The 18,367-nt window shown below is 30.6% G+C and overlaps 1 protein-coding gene across 1 annotated transcript; it reads right to left on the bottom strand.

Moving 5' to 3' along the window:
* Window positions 1-4,192: 4,192 nt before the first annotated feature.
* Window positions 4,193-8,768, bottom strand: LOC108915234 (the record flags this gene model as incomplete). Its single annotated transcript, XM_018721207.1, has 2 exons — window positions 4,193-4,843; window positions 8,635-8,768. Coding segments are annotated over 2 exons (482 nt in total), but the record flags the coding sequence as incomplete, so codon positions are not given.
* Between the last annotated feature and the right edge of the window lie 9,599 nt (window positions 8,769-18,367).

Here is an 18,367-nt window from a genome sequence, read left to right as displayed (position 1 = left end):
AGTATTTTTTCTATTATAAATACCAGCTGTTGTAAAAGTCACCTCATCAGTCCATAAAATGCACCTCGACATGGATTTGAAAACCCGGGATTCAAACGAGCATACTCAGTGCGCGCTGCTTAAATCTTCGTCAGAGCTACGAAATGACATCATTTTGGATACAATAAAATTTTGGAAATATCCCTGGTAGCAAAATCTTGCACAAGATACTTATACAAAACTGCTGTGTACCTACTGCTGAAATCAGCATCAGGTTTACTGCAAGATTCATTGTGCAATTGTCTTGATCAAAGCTTTCAATGGATTTGATTCAGGGCACTTGAGCACAAAGGGCTAAATTAAAGCAAGTGACTATGTTGCAGACTTATATTAGAATTAAGTAAGACATATTGCACTTAACTTATACTAATTCACTCCTTTGGACTCAAGTACTTTTGGTTAAGTCTGGTGCAAGTATTGTAAAAGTATCTTGCATAAGAAGCGATATAAATTTCAGCAATAGACACAAAACAATCTGACACAATTTGGTTATTTCAAGTAAACTTGAAACAACTTGTATTAGAATTGCACACGATTGTGCTACCAGGGATATGAACACATTTAAAAACACCAAATACATCATTGCTTACAGTGGTTGGTAAAACTAAATAATACAAAAACCAAATTATTTATAAATTTAAAAACTGCTTATGTATTTGCTCTATAAAGAAGAGCAATATAGATAATAGCTGGACTTAATATTGGAGTAATTGCAGGCAAAAACTCATTCAACTCAGAATATTAACACTACCCTGTATATACACATTTTACAACGACTACTACACATAAAGAACAATACAGAAAAGTATACTGTGTTCGAGATTCATTGCCACTTTACCAGAATTAATGGTACTTTATAAAACCCTTATTTGAAATTCTCGAAGACAAGTTATTTATTGGGGTATTAAATTTTATAATTCATTACCAAAAACATTTAAAGATTTAAATTGCAAATACTTTAAATACAGGATAAAGGAGTTTCTGTTGAATAAGGCATTTTATAGCACATAAGAATCCTTGATAAAAAATGTATAAACTATTTTATTATTTTTAATTCTATTTTAACTATGCTTTACATCTATTTTTATTAATTTTTATCTCTTATTTTGTGTACTGTTCTCTTGTGTAAATTATTTGTTTATACACAATACCAATAAAGAAACTAATTTAAACTAAATATGTGTTTTATTCTTTTGAAAATAATTGATATTAAAAGACTAAGGACTGCTGTATACAACAATGTATTTTATATGTTCACGTAGGTATAGTTTTTTTTTCAGGTTTTAACTCACCCCATAAAAATATCCATAACTCTGTAATTCTAGAGCTCTGATGAACTCTTCGAAAAATTGAAAAAAAAAGAAATCGAATCATAAAATAGTCATAACAATGACAATAAATTACATTTCCGCGATATTATTTAAACCTACAATAAATGAAAATTGAAATGCCCTGTACTTATATATTTTTTCTGATATTAATATTTTAAAGCCTCTATCACCTACTCCAGTTTGCCATATTTGTTTAAATGAAATACACTCATGGACGACTCTGGAACAGTATCCTAGCTTGGAAAAGCATACATTTGTTTGATTCAGGTAACTTTTTCTACAAATTCGGAGGTATTAGGCCAAATCCCCCAGATTAACTTATTTAGGAACAGGAATTCTGAAATCCCAGTAATCTCCCCGTATTCCTAAAATTTATAGGCCACATAATAGGGAAATTGCAGGTATCGACCTTTGCATTCTCTAATATTATAATCCCATTAACTTGATGGCAGATATAACTCTTCAGTTTAAGTTGTTTTGGACATAAGTTATGATTTTCCGAATTTCATTTTATAAGCCTTATTTATTTGAGGAAAGACATTACTAGAATACCTATGTAAGAAAGTGACATATAGAGTGTTTTATTTCGGGGCTTTCGTCCCCATAACTTTTTGTTTACCTTCAGTTATAATTAATATCTTCTATGGATTTCGAGTAAAAACGAATATATTTTCCCAAAATTGAGAACTATTTCATTTCTTTGAAACAACCCTGAGACCCCTAGAAAACATGTTTAGGTTTATATATACAGGGTGTTTGTAGATAAGTGCGAAATATTATAGGGGGTGGTAGCCGAAGTTATTTTGTGGAAAAAAGTTCATATAAACGTAAGTCGAAATATATTTCGTTTCCGAGATACAGAGTGTTTAAATTTTAATAATTTATTTATTTTTACTAATTATTTCAAAGAATTTTAAAGATATTGACTCGAAATTTGATGGTTATATTTTATTTAGAAATATTGACAGTAACCTACTAGATAACGTATCAATAAAAATTAAAAATACACAACTTGCAGTAAAATATGTTTGATTTTTTGCCTCAAAAACAGTGCATCCTACGAAAAAAATTAAATTTCATTCAGAATTGATGGCGGATTTCTAAAAAATATCAAAACGGGAAAAAGTCAGTGGCGTACCATTTCTTCTTATTAAAAAAAATATGGCATTCTCGCACGAATGCCACTGGCGGAAGTAGAAATATTCGGATCACCCCAAAAAATGCACATTTATTCCTCCAAAGCGTTTTTCAAATTTCGAATCAATATTTTTAACTCCAAAGCGTTTTTCAAATTTCGAATCAATATCTTTAAAACTCTTTGAAATAATTAATAAAAATAAATAAAAAATTTAAATTTAAACACTCGGAAAAGAAGCATATTTCGACCTAAGTTTATATGAACTTTTTTTACAAAATAACTTCGGTAACCACCCTCTAAAATATTTCGCACTTATTTACAAACACCCTGTATATTAGTTTTAAAGTTATTTGAAAAACTATTGTTTTGTTTCTAGCCAAGGAATGTATTAAATTTATTTTAAATACAATCTTTATATGTTTCTTCACAACATTTTCTCAACATAGCACTGAACATATCCTTTGTCCTGTACGACTTGAATAATAAAAGACAGAAATATTCTACACTTAAATTAAAGAAAGTTGGCTAATGATATAACTAACTAAATACAAAAAATTGGTGTAGTAATACACCACAAATTCTTTTATTTCGAAAAAATACAATCTTTCGGATCACGGAAAAAGTGTGGCTTTGTTCTATGCTATACGATTCATTTGTTTTTATTTTATTTTTAATTGCACTTTAAGGCATTAGTATAAAGTTCCGAGCAATCAAGGACTGTTAAAAAAATCCCTTAGTGATTTTTAATTTTTTTAAAGCGTGTAACACACATCGCGATTTTTTAAGGGAAGAGCGCGCGCGCGCGTGTTTGGCCAACTATTTGTCGGAGTATTGTGAAGTACAATCACTGAGAATCTCAACTCCAGTAGGTATTTTGAAAATTGGATAAGTATGTACATTTAGTGCCCAATGTTGCTTTCAGTAAAAAGCGTATCTTTTATTTTATTCGAAAAACGAGTCATTCTCCGGTTATTATTTTTTTAAACTTAAAACAAGCATACCGCGCAATTGAATACATTGAAAATAATTCCAAAATATTTGGGTCGTAGAGAGAATCTACAGAAATTTTTTGTTCAAAATGAAATTGAGGTGTATTTTAACCAATAAAAATAAAAACTAATCGCTTATCTAGAAATGTTAAATTTATTTGGTAATTATGTTTCCGACTGAATATACGTCAGATAATTATTCTTTTTGGATACTTCGGCTGTGTTTTGAACAGTATTTTGAAAAAGTTCTATATTTCTTTCATGAAATAAAATGTTTGAAAGGTATTTTATGTTTTGTTTTTAATTAAAAGTGACAATAAGTTGAAAGTGGCTAGCTTTTCGAATAAAGTGAAGTAAATATACACTTTTTTTCTTAATATTTTCAAAATACCCAGTGGCGTTGAAATTATGAGATTCTCCGCCTTTGATTGACAGAGTTATACCAATTCATTGAATTTTTTCCTTTCATTAATTAGATTAGCCTAAGCTTCATTTTGAACAGATATTTGAATAAATATGAGATTTTTTAACTTCACCCTGTTTTTAACACCCTGTATCTCGAAAACAGTTGAGCACAAAGTATGTGGGTAAAAAGGCAATAAGAAACTTATTAAAATTCATTCAAATTTATTTATTACTACTTCTATACTTCAATAACGAACGATATGTATAACATGTTTTTAATTTGGGCTCGATATAACGACAGTTTAAATATTAATCCAACATTCAACGTCATTTTGGATCTTCTTTAAGAGATAAAAAAGGTACAAAATATTTCTGCTAATATATAAACCGTCATGTTTAAATAAAAACATATTATTGACGGTCGTTATTTAATTGACATTATTGACACAAATAAACTACTCTTATATTTGACAAATACAAAATTTATACACTGGTTTGTTTACATCTATGTACACTTCCATTAGTTTGTCTTGTAAAAACGTGTTAAAAAACCTCAAAAACAACATTTACAAGTATATACAAATCCTTAACTCCTACACACTAGATTGAGTTACTTGTGGCACACTTGAATCTAAAAGGGGTGCGGTGTCGATCCCTTTGGGAAGCAACATGGGGGATTTCACTTCTATCGACCATGGATCTAATAGTTGCGATCCATTGTGAAGGGTTAGGTTTGAGTTATCGGGGAATTTGACCGATTTCCTAGATCCCCTTCTGTTATTAATATTCGGCGACAGGATATCGGGTATGCTTGGAGCAGAGGGTGGGATGCCTGTCGGACTTTGCGTTGGTGTAGGTTTTGTTTCGTAATACGTCACTGGCTTCCTCGAACTAAAGTAGCTGGTCGCAGTTGGCTGGGAGCTGTAGTGGACATTTGGTATCTGAAAAGAAAATAGTAGGTTATATTGCAAGTAAGTGAGATGTTTGACGGAGGAATGCTTTCGCAAGTATCCATACACATGGGCAAATGATATTAAAATACAATCGATTAATAAGAAGAGGAAAATATGGAAAATGTAACTGAGGACTGTTTTTTTCTCAACTTTGGTTACAGACAAGTTGTACTGGTATAAGTATAACAAATGAATTATGCACAGATGATCCAAAAGTAGATCTACAGTAATTTTTTGCCACGGATATGATTTATTTATTTTATAATTTAGTTTTGTCATTATTTTCAATACCATATTTTCAAATTACTTTGAAAATTGAATGTATAGTTTTTCCGATCTCAATTGATGAACTAAGAGGTTGGCAGTATGTAGAAGGTTCGGTCGCTGACGCAGCAACTCGGCACTGAAATATTTGATAAAATTGTTCCCATATTTATTTAGTCATACCCATATACAGGTCTGGTTGCACAGTTGAAGAATGAGCGCGCGGGCAAACGCGGCACAAATACAGCCGAACTGGACGACCTGGCCATAAATACAGTTGTCGACAAATGGCCTAGCAGTGCAGTGCAGCAATGCGGAATTTGGTGTGATTCAGGTAATTTTAATTTATTATAGGCACCTTATATTAATCATTCATATTACAATTGCGAAAGGGAGAAATAAGAGGAATATTTTGTTTACTAATATTGTTACAACATGGCATTTGGAGACCCTTTGAAACGGAACAAAACGAAATTTACCATCAATATACAGGGTGCTTCAGGATTAAGTCGACAAACTTTAAGGAGACATTCCTCACAAAAAAAATAAGAAAAAAATCAAGAATACATTTTTTTCCATACGCCTCATTTTCAAAATATAGGGCGTTAAAGATTTTTAAAAAAATTCGAATTTTTTAAATAACTTCTAAATGAAGAAGGTTATTTAAGCCAAATTTGGCACGACTCATCTTTATATAAGATACCATTTTTCCATAGAAGTAGAAGTCCCACAAGCAACCAGTGGCGGAGTTATGGGGACTCAGGTTCATTAAATTATAAAAAAATTAATACGGCCCTACTGAAAATAAAAAATGATGCTGTTTTTAGATAGAACAGTTTGTTATTGACAAAAAGTGTACATTCACTTTTTTCCTAACTCTTATAGTTTCATGACAAAATTGATTTTTCGGAAGGGTGTTTCTGGATTCTGTCGAGTAGTAGTACACAAAGTACACAACACAAGTAAATGAAGTGACTATAAACCGCCTGAAAAAATGTAAGAGTATTGCAAGGGTCGTTACGTTGTCGCATTACGACATAGTCACATTATTTGATGTTAGGTACTTAAATATTTCTATTGTTTTCATCAACATCATTTTTTTTTCTAAAAAAAGCATCGTATATCTCAAAAACGAAGCAACTCCTAAATAATTTTAATACTATTGGTTAAACCCAAGGGAAGGGGAGACAAAAAGGCTTATTTCACTCACACATACTCGATACTAAGACCAATTTTAATAGGTACTATATTTTTTTAGGTTTTATTAGGAACGTCTTCCTAAAGTTTATCAACAGAATCCAGAAGCACCCTTCCGAAATATCAATTTTGCCATGAAACTATAAGAGTTAGGAAAAAAGTGAATGTACACTTTTTGTCAATAACAAACTGTTCTATCTAAAAACAGCAAAATTTTTATTACGTATTAATTTTTTTTATAATTTAATGAGTCTGAGTCCTCATAACTCCACCATTGGTTGCTTGCGGGACTTCTACTTCTATGAAAAAATGGTATCGTATAGGAAGATGTGTCATGCCAAATTGGGCTTAAATAGCCTTCCTCATTTAGAAGTTATTTAAAAAATTCGAATTTTTAAAAAATCTTTAACGCCCTCTGGAAAAAAAATTACACTTGTTTTTTTTTTATTTTTTTATGAAGAATATCTCCTTAAAGTTTGTCGACTTAATCCTGAAACACCCTGTATATAATAAAATTGTTTAAGGACATAAATAATTAAAATATGTCGTTGGTCCAATGGACATAGAAATTTTCTACACATTATATACAAATTATTGTATAATTTTTTACCTTTACCAGAAAACTTTTTTAGGGACGCCTATAAAACTCATTAAATTTTATTGCTAGTTTTTATACATGTTCAAATGACTCCGGAGAGACTATACTAACTGGATTTGCAAAATAATTAGTTGTATCGAAATTCTGGGATTCTTAATGGCAATTCCTGCTAATATTTCTTACATTAAATGTTATATCTCGAAAACAAATTTTAAATAATCTTTCAAATTGTGTCGTGAAATCAAAAAGCTCTCTGTAATAATCTATAATTAAAATATCAAAAAGGAATGAAATACGTATCTATTTTTTTTCTATGTAGTTTTGTATTTCGGAAAACGTTCTTATAGACTGTCGCTTGAAATTCAACTAAAAATAAAGATTCTTCATTTAGGAGTAAAACACATTTCACTAGATAAAAAGCTGACTTGTTTACGCCTCGCATTATATTAAAATTAGGTATGTGTAAAAGATAGATATTCACAATATACTTTTTCCTATCAATGCCAATCATCTTAGAGCAATATTTTACTGCTTCATTTTTGCACCGACTCTAGTGTTATGGTATGAAATTGTTTGGAACCTTTTACCCTTGACGTTAACTGTCACACATGTCAAACGATGATGTAGAGCTTAAACGTTCCTTCGCTAAGTGTAATTGGCCATTAGAATTTTTCCACAAAGTTATTTTATATAACATAAAAATGGCTCAATTCACCAGTAAGTTGTGGGTATTATTTAAAAAGATATTGTATTTCGGTTACTGAAGGTAACGATGCATATTTAATCCAGATCAAAGTTTGATTAATATACGGAGCATGCATAAATGATTACAAGCCACCTGACCAGTAATTTTGCTTGAAAAGTTTTGTTCTTCGCGCTGGCAATGAAATTATGGTAAAATTAAAAATTACCAAAACCATAAGAGCAAGATCGTGTTAGGCGTTTCTAAAGAAACATCCCAGTATTTCTGAACGAAGAAGTGAAACAACGACTTAGTAAGTTCTTGCACGGTTTTCAAATATTCGGGATGTCATTAAAGAAAAAAATTAGGACGAACCATACAAATATACTCTAAACTAAGATAATGCGAAAAAGTCCGATATTTCGATGAAAAATGGTTGTATCGAAATTTAAAAAGAAGGAAATTGAAGCTGAATAAACAAGCTAGAATTTTTGTCGCGCTATTTCTTAGAATTGCATGATAACCGTAGCTCCTAAAAAATTTCGACCGAAAGATCTAAAAACTAGAATCTTAGAGCTTCAAAATTCATTTTTTTAATTCCCGATACAACCATTTTTCCCCTAAATACAGTCTGTCAAAAATCCCGGAAAAATTTCGGAGATTCATTTGACCCTTTAATTTTTTGCATTAATTTATCGACTGTTGGTCTTTTAAAGAAATAATATAACTGTAATGTTTACATTTGCAGTACATAGGAAAATTTGCTGGATTTAGGGATTTTTTTTATTTAACAGTGCCAATCGTGCAATGGTGGTGGCGTGCGCCTGACAATCACGTGACTTGTAATCATTTACGAAATTCTGTATTATTTTATGTTAAATTTAAAGGAAAGACGCCGTTCTAATAAAAGTTACGATGAAATACAATGCTATATTCAGCGGAGATACCGAGTTTCATTATTTGAAATTTTATTTATATGGAAGGTATCTAACCCTTGAAATTTTACTTTTATTAAATTTGAAATCTGTGATTCCTTACCCTATACATTTGATCATCTCTGGCTCTCCCTCTTCCTTGTTTCAATTCCTGGTATTGTGATATCACACAAAGTAAGGCGTACATCTGCAAAACAAAGAAGAATGTAGAGGGTGGACCGCAATAAATGTTACTTCCTTATTTCTCATTATTCTCGGAAAAAAATTGTAAGAAAAATTTTGTAGAGAACTTTTAAAATTTGCTACAGCATATTCTTTTCCCGTTACTGTTAAAACTTATTACTTGAATTCTAAGAGAAATCATCATTTTCAAATATACAGTGTGTTACAAATAAGTAGGTAAAGCCGCTAACCACATATTCTTTGGACTAAAATAATAGGACTTTCCTTATGCCACTTTTCATTTTGGAGCCCAATTTTCAAAATGCAGGGTGTTAAAGTCAATATTTTAAAAAAGCTTCGGTGATTTTAGAGATATTTGTTTGAAATTTGGCACATATATTTATTTTAAATGTAATTTTGGTCTAAAATATCAGAGCGCGAACGGAGAAAATCGACGTCCAATATATGCAGTCAACAACACATCCAGTAGATTAATCTTGGACCCATAATGGGTTTATATTGTCAACCGGTATTATGTCAAAATCTGTCTTGTACAATATTTGGCCAATACGTGGAAAAAATGCTTTTCCAATATGTTTGTGTTGTTGGGGATGTTTTATATAATGAAAAAAGCAACTAAAATCGTTTACCGGTGTATTTCCCCTTTTGTTTAGATCAGCATTATTTATATTATACAGGGTTGCTGTATGTATGAAAACGGTCGATTATCTCCTAAAGTAAGAAAGCTATCGCAAAATCATGAGACACAAACGTTTTAGGGTTTTTTAAAATCTATTACAACAAAGAAAAATTGAATATACAGGATCAGACGACAAAATAAAATTGATTTTTCTTTAATGGAACACCCTGTATATTATTATTGAATTATAATATTGAAATATTATTTCAATTTTTCTCGAAATTCTAAACAAAATTCATATAGCACATCATGTAGCTAAATTAACCGTTATCGAGATATCGAAGTTTGAAAATTATTTTCTTATAAATTATACAAAAATATTTTAATTTATTAAATTTATAGTCCATCAAGTTACCTTTGAAAGTTTCTAGCTCCATAATACGCCGTGTCGTTCTTTTGTTTAATAGTAATTATCTTGACAGCACATGTCAAAAATACATTTAGTGTGAATAATTTTCTTGCAAAAATGACACGTTTAAGTGAAACTGAGCGAAGTTTTAATGATCATAGGATGTGGTGATAGAAAACGAAGTTGTAATGAACTAGTGGATATTTTATAAATGGAAATTTGACCTCTAAAAAATATTTACCAATTTACATTTACATTTTACATTTTTACATTTTTATTGATTCGTGTTATTACACAAAGTGTTTACACACGTCAGAAAAGAAACATTGATATTTTCAAATTACAACACAGTTACATACATACATAATCCTAAAATTAGTAAAAATATGAATACAGATTAAAATTTACATTGTAACAGAATAAATAAAATCAGATAAAACAATATTAAAAACAAACACAATAGCTCGGAGCTCACAAATTATTAAAGTCACTGTCAAAAAACTGCTCAATATTATAAAAAGCAATTCTTAAAAGAAATTTTTTTATCCTATTTTTAAATTGATTAGGATTGAGATTCCTTATGTGGATTGGTAGGGCATTGTAAAGACGTATTCCTATATAACCCGTACCATTTCTAGTCTTACTTAGTCCTAAATAGTTAGTAGTTAAATTATTCTTTGATCTAATATTATGAGTGTGCAGCTGATTTATAGTTGAAAAATTTGTTAAGTTTTGTTTGACATATAGTAGTTACAAGACCACATCTTTTATTTTTAGCTTTAGTAACTGGAAATTTTGTTGCAAATGCCGATTTAAATTTGTCCGACAGAAATTCTTCCGACATTGACGTGTCTACCGGTCTAAACATGTCAAAATAACAGTGTATTGAAAATCAATTACCACATAGGTAATTTTTAGTAAAATTAATTGTAAATAATTAATTTAGTCAAAAAGTATTTTTGTCCGACAAATTTCAAGCCGCGTTTTTTCAGTCCGACAGCTGGAAATCGGACTTTTCACGGGGTATGATAAATCGATTACCACATGTCGGACAAAAATAACACACGATAGAAAAGTGTTTTTTATAAACAAAAATTGTAATGTCCGACAAAAATATATCCGCAAATCGTCAGTCCGACAAAAAGTGATGAAAAAAATTTCGTAAAAAATGTGTACATGTATTTATAATTTCTAATAAGATATTTTCATGTATTAAGCAAAATTCCATATAAATATACAATACGGGGTGTTTCAGAAAGACCCATAAATACAGGGGGGAAATACAGGGGGTGAGGACGACAAAAAATGAGAATTTTTTGTCATATGAACTATATGTCTATCTCCTCTTGTTTTCGAGATACAGAGCGACAAAATAAATTTTTTTAAATAACATTTTTATGAAAATTTCCAAACGGTGCAAAATATTTTTATGAAATTTGGTATTCCGAGGTTTTTAAGGATGCCAAATAAGATGGTCTAATTATTTTTTGTATATTTCGTAGAGGGCGCTAGTTTTTTCTACATTCCTATTACATATTAAGTTCTACTTTTTTTAAGGTTAGGTTTTTACCATTCGGGTTCCAATTTCTAATGTACAATTTTATTTTCTAAAAACAATGTACTCTTGTTAGAACTTCCTAATGTGGACGATTTTCGAGAACAAAGGCTTTTAATTAAACTCTTACATTATTACGGTGTATATAATAAGTGACTTTTCTCAAAGCTCAAACTTACTTTGCTACGTCTCGGTTAAATTTTTTTGTTTAGACTATTAAATCATCTGCCAGAACTGTTCTACTTAAAACTGGAACCCTGTACATGCATAATTTTAGAAAATAGCAGCTTTATAGCATGTCTCACAAGTCCTATATGAGATTTTCTGGTAAATTTGATATATTGTTATGCCAATAACGTTACGAGGAGAATATATCTTTGTTCCACAAACGCAGATCCTTTATATTATTAGCCATGCGTAGATTCTCAAAGGAGGCATGTCTTTTATGTAAAAGATAAATGTTCCCTACAAGGGGGAAAGACGTTGAATGAAATATATCCTCTTATCAATTAAAACTGCTTTAGGTTATGTAAGGGGATCCTTTATAGCGACCAAATATATAACGTGATATTTTCGTTGGTAGCTAGCCGTAATCAGATAAACATGTTATTTAATTTTATTTTTATTTTATTTTAATATACTGCCTAACAGCAAAACCATTTACAGAACAAGCGAGTTACACAAAACAGGTTATATCAAAAATGATACAAGTAATAACAGAAACAAGAAAAACAAAAGACAAATTAAAAACAAATATATACTTAGTTCAAATTAAACTGAAAGAAACAATTCTCAATGTGCAACGTTAGACACTGATCGAGAAATTTTCATATCATCCGCATATAGTAGGTATCAAGACAAGAGTTAACATAAATGTTATAAACAAAGGACCCAGAATTGATTCCTGAGGAAGCTTAGATAATGCATTAAATTATGTCGATTTAAATCCTTGACATTGAACAAATTGTAGTCTGGCGTGACGTAAGATTTAAATAGTAGACATACAGGTAATTTGCGATCAAGTTTGTCAAAAATAATCTCGTGGTGGAGATGGTCGAAAGTATTCGTTATGTCTCTATAAATTACATCAATTATAAAGGTTTCCGATATATTGCGTTATTGAATTAGTAGTAATTACATTACTTACGTGAATATATTAGGAGGAATGAAGGGCAGTTTCAAAAGTTTTGTCCGAAATTCAACTTATTTTAACTGGACGGTAATTAGATAAGTCTCTACTCTTAAAAATCTGACCTATACGCAATAATTTCCAGGCATTTAGAAAATCACGTGTACTAGGAATTAAATTAAAAAGAAAGTCGACTGGCTTACGTAACACAGATGCACAATTTTTGAGGATGAAAGACGGAATGTAATCTGGCCCGGTTGTTTTAGATTCCAAGGATTTAAGTCATTTCGCCTGCAAATATATTTTCAATATATAAGATATTGGAATTGTTTATTTGAGCTGTAGCAGATAAATAATTAAGTTTTTTGATATTGCAGTTGAACCAAGGAGGATATTTACTGACATAGTGACACAACCATCAATCAAAGAACTTTCAAGTAATACATTCTCTTATATTTTGGTGGTTTAAGTTTAGTTTAGAATTAAATAAAATAAGCTATATTTATGAAAAGAGGATATATCAATAAGGTTGAGAACTAATTTAATAGAATATAATTACAATAAAAGCAGAAATTCATAATATTTTATGTTTAATAAATTATTATTTTTATTTTTAGTAATTATCCAATTTACCCACTTTTAACAATTACTGAATTTATCTTAGTATCAAACACTGTGTAACAATCACTCAGCGACAAATTTTCAGAAATTCTGAAAATTTCAAATTCATCATCATTCATTCGTCAAAACAAAGAAAAAGTTAGAAGATTGGAACTGAGATAAACTTTTTGATCAAGCATTCAAGCATTGAAGATAGAGCCTAACTGGTCTAAATTTTTTTTTCAAAAATCACTATTTTGTTCTGTATACAGGCTGTTACAAATTCGCTTCTCACTACAGGGATCTCGGAAACGATAAGAGGTACGAAGTGGCTTAAATAGGGGCAATGCTGCGAAATCAGCAGGGACCAGCATTATGCCTCTAAAAAATCAAGGCTAACATGATTAGTTTTCGAAATATTTGAAAAAAAAAACGAAATTAAGGAAATCCGATTTTGTTTCATTTCAGCCTTGTTTGAGGTGATATTGAAAAAAGAAGAAAACACTCTCATGGCCACTTTTTGCCCTCTATCGAAAGGCATAATCAATTTTTATATGTAACGTTTCATCTCTACAGGACCATTGACAACTTTATTTTTTTAAATACGACCCTAGAAATTTTATTACATTTTTGAAAGCCTTCTTGACCCCCAATACTATACTGCCTCAGCCCGAACTAGATTCAGACGTTTCGTCTCAAAAAATTCATCTTCAGTGTATTCGTTCCAAATTTATCTAAATTTTTTATTTAGATTTCTTTATTTATTGAATTATCGTACACTGTAAATGTTGTTGGACCCTGTGAAATCCATCTAGTTATTTATACTATTACCACCACACGTTATAATACAACATTTATTATTATTAACTATCACCATCACTTGGTCATACATAACTCAATCAGTTGTTGTCTCAAAATTAAAACATTACAATTTTAATTTTATTATGACAAATTAATTCTTAAAAATGATTATGAACAACCAAAACGCCTACCGAATATTATTCTTTAAAAAAATTCAGTAAATGTTCAAAAACATTTTCGTTTTGGCAAAAGTTGAAAATGAAATTCAGCGTATTATTATTGGAATTTATTATATCTGTAGCCGCAACTGTGAAAGAGCATGTCAGATGTATTTGTATGAATATCCTGAAATAGATCGGAATTTGAATGAATTTTGAGCACTCGAGAAGCTTAGAAATAATAATGCGCACAGGAATAAAACTCTAATAATGTTTTATTTTAACGCGGGATAGTAATAGTTTAAATAACTAGATGGATTTCACAGGGTCTAACGACACTTACAGTGTACGGTAATTCAATAAACAAAGAAATCTAAATAAAAAAATTCATGAAGGTTTGCAAAAAATGTAATAAAATTTCCAGGGTCGTATTTAAAAAAATGAAGTTGATGATGGTCCTGTAGAGACGAAACATTACATATAAAAATTGATTATGCCATTCGATAGAGGGCAAAAAGTGGCCTTCTTTTTTCAATATCCCCTCAAACAAGGCTGAAATGAAACAAAAACGGATTTTCAAAATTTCGGTTTTTTTCAGATATTTCGAAAACTAATCATGTTAGCCTTGATTTTTTAGAGGCATAATGTTGGTCCTCTGATTATGCAACTTTGCCCCCATTTAAGCTAGTTTGTATCTCTTACCGTTTTCGAGATCCCTGTAGTGAGAAGCGAATTTGTAACAGCCCGTATTGTATCGGTTAAAAATATTTAAGTAACACATGAGAATGTCTTAAATTTTTTTGCTAGCATAAATACTAACACAAGTTTCCCTTTCTGTGCCTCTTTTTGTTTATTATTAACACGACTAGGCGCTCAAGTTATGCTCCAGTGGTGGTTAACAAAAATATAAAATTTTTAAAATCATATCTTAAAAAGGTCCAGGTTTTCGAATTACATTAATTTAATGAATTTAATGCGTGATTAAACATTTGCACCTATATCTGGAATATATTCTATATTGGATTACTTTTAACACAATTTTTCACGTGAGCTTTATTTCCCCTCACTTATTTTAGTGGCTCCGTCATGGATTGACGTCGGAAAGAGGGTTTCAGTTATCGAAAAAAGTTATTTGACTTCAAAGAAATTGCCAATCAAAACTTTTGTATCTTGTTTCCCTTTTTTTGTGGAATACACGTGGAAAATAACAATGTTAGGAATTGGCCAGCAGCGGATAAAGGTACATAATTATTAAAAAATTCGACTGTTTCAATAAAATCAATGTGAATTTGAATAATTTGTTCTGACTTATGCTCCGCTACTAAAAATTGATCTTAACTTTATTATGGTTTTCAAATTTTTTGATGGACCCGCGAATTTTCTACGAAAAAAACTCAAGGCGGATAAAAGTTTTTATTGCAAACAGTCTATCCAAATCTGTAGAACTTTTCCTTCAACGTCAAATAATTTTTTCTTTTAAGTTAAAACGTCGGAACATTGATTAGTTTTTCATTAAATTTTATGTAGGTACCGGGTGATTCACTATATATATTCCATCCCATTAACTTTTTTGTTTTTAAAGTTATAAAAAAATGTGAAATACGAAAGTTGCACGATTTTTTATGAATTTTTCGAAAATGATAGTAGAAAAACAAATAAAGTCCAAACAAAATGACCGCTGATGTTACGTACCTTTGTTACACTCTGTATTTTTACATATTTGGATAGAACGTTCTCTGTCGAGCATAATCATATAAGGTTTGTTGTGTACTCTAACAATAAACGAGATACAATTTAAAAAAAGAAAAGGTTTTTTATTAAGAAAATAATATATCTTGTAATTATTGTTAGACCTCTTTCAGGCATTTCTGCCTTTTTTCCACTTACATAAGGATTTACAGATTTAGTTGTAATACCTATATTTTGACATATCAGACATTGATATTGTCCAAAATGCGTATAGGTATTTTAACACTTCGCTTTGTGAAATTGTTATTACTTTGTTATTAAAAATTAAAAAATATATCTATTTCTCTGAAATTATAAGATTTTTTCTGCTTGTTACAATTTTTCAAATTTCTGAAACATCCCTTAACTTCTATTCTCCCTAACACTGTTAATTTTAATAGTACAAGAAAAAGTCAATAACGTTTTTATGCAGAATTTTATGCTCTACAACTTTTATAAGAAACTTTTTTTCTAGTTCTTACCACTTTTGAATTATCCTGGCCGGGGGTTGCAAAAAATTACTATCACTTAATTTAAAGGCCAATTTAACAAATGTCAGTTCAAATGGAGCTATCCAAGACTGCTTCGCGAAATGGGAACACCGCTGGGTTTGTGTGAATGGGGGGGAAGGGGGTCGGTGACAGTACTTTGAAGGAAACAATAATTTATAAAAATTAATAAAGTTAAAAAAATTAAGTTCGGTTATTTTCTGAACAGGCCTCGTATACTTTAGTTCATCAGATAACAATTCTGAAGCAAACAATTTTGAAGAAGAATAATTTTACAATAATAATAACGGCATTATTTGTATTATAAACTTTTTTGTTCATAGCATTTATTTAAAACCTAAAAGTATATGACAGCACGAGGTCATTCAAACAATTAGAATACACTTTAGATTTATAAAAATATATAAAGTAAAAGTTGCAAGATAAAAGTAGTTGCTGATTAATGTACGACTAAGAATATTGTATGCTAATGCTTTCGATCCTTAAAGAAAAAAAAATATGTAAGACAAAAATAGTGAAATGTTTGCCGATATCTTAACTATGGCTTTTATTTGAATTCATTTATTTATGGTAGAGTCTACAAATCCGCTTGCGAGAATTGACGTATTATAGCCTACCTTAGACGTTTGTATAAATGATTGATATGTTGTTTTCAGAACCTTCTCCTTAAAGTAAACATCTATTAGAAGCAACTGTGACGTAGATATTTATTATGTGCATTTTCACCAAACGTATAAAGCGTCAGTCAAACTTTCACAGTCGATATAAAACCTCATTCCAACATAAAAAGTTCATATGCCTGAAATTACTTATTTATTTGGTGTTTTGCCACTAGAACAAAATATAAAATAAATGAAATAAACCCTTGAGCCATAAGGATGTCAGTGGCTTTTTTAACGAAAATATAAAATTTCATACTGAAAAGAATGACTTCTGTAAGGGTTTTTTGGATCATTGGGGGACCACTGCATGACGAAATCGACTCTAATTCTGACTTACTAGCAAAATATTAGTCACTTGCAAAAAATTGAGCACTTCGGAATTACTGCCATGCCAAACCTCTAGCAAGTGGGTTATTAAGCCTAAGCCTAAGCTTCATTAAAATACTGTGTACTATTTTTTAAAATTTTACTCTGTATCTTTGAAACGAAGCGTTCTAAGACCTATGATAAGAAGAAGTTTATTATTAAAAAAAGGTCTTTTATCAACTGTCAAAGACTGACTACAGAAACCTTACTCACTCTGTAAATGTTCACATTGAATGAAAACAGAATATAAATGCACGCGAGAGCGATGTTTTATATTCCCTTTACATATATTTTATAAATTACATTAATCAAGTCAGTGTTTTTATATGGTTTTGGAATTATGCGTGATCAATCATTCCTGATGTGGCGTTGGTGGGGTTGATTATTTGGAAGGTTCGAAGTCAGAATCGCTTTAGCATAACACTGGTTTTGATAAATTACTTTATACTTGTAAAAATAAGAAAAAGAGTAGACATGCGTTCTTTTTTATTTGAAATCTGTAGGAAGAGAACAATTCGAACGTAATAGTTACATAGCATACGAGTTTAGTTTAGATGCTACCTCCATACCATATCTACATAATATTGTATTTATACGAGTATATCAAAGCTCTTATGGTAGCTGTTTTTAGAGAAGTAATTTCTTAGAAAAATGTTTACCTCAAATATATTTGTGTTTTATATTTTAAGGGGGCGATTTAGTATGTATATTTTTACCATGTAACAGAGCTTCAGATGAGGACACAAATCGTCGAAGAAACTAACATAATTGAATATTATTATATATCAATGTATTCGCAATGGTTCCCGCTAGTGAGTGAAATAAATTTCAATGCTCATGAGAACAGAAGAATAATTTAAATAAATCCCAAAGTACCTCAATAGTAGTGTAAGTTGGGGAGTTTGAATCCACCCCCCCACCCTTTTTACCCCCCCACCACTTTTTTTTGTTGGCTCCGCCCCCTCCACCCAATCAGAGAGCGGGGAGTTCCCCCTCCACCCAATCAGAGAGCCGGGAGTTCTAATCCGTCCAATCAGAGAGCCGGGAATTCTAATCCGTTCAATCAGAGAGCTGGGAATTCTAATCCGCCCAATCAGAAAGCTGGGAATTCTAATCA

This window comes from Anoplophora glabripennis, unplaced genomic scaffold, assembly GCF_000390285.2.
Source record: "Anoplophora glabripennis isolate ALB-LARVAE unplaced genomic scaffold, Agla_2.0 scaffold915, whole genome shotgun sequence".
Classification (NCBI taxonomy): domain Eukaryota; kingdom Metazoa; phylum Arthropoda; class Insecta; order Coleoptera; family Cerambycidae; genus Anoplophora; species Anoplophora glabripennis.
The sequence above is the reverse complement of the archived record's forward strand: the minus strand, read 5'-3'. Positions and strand labels throughout refer to the sequence as shown.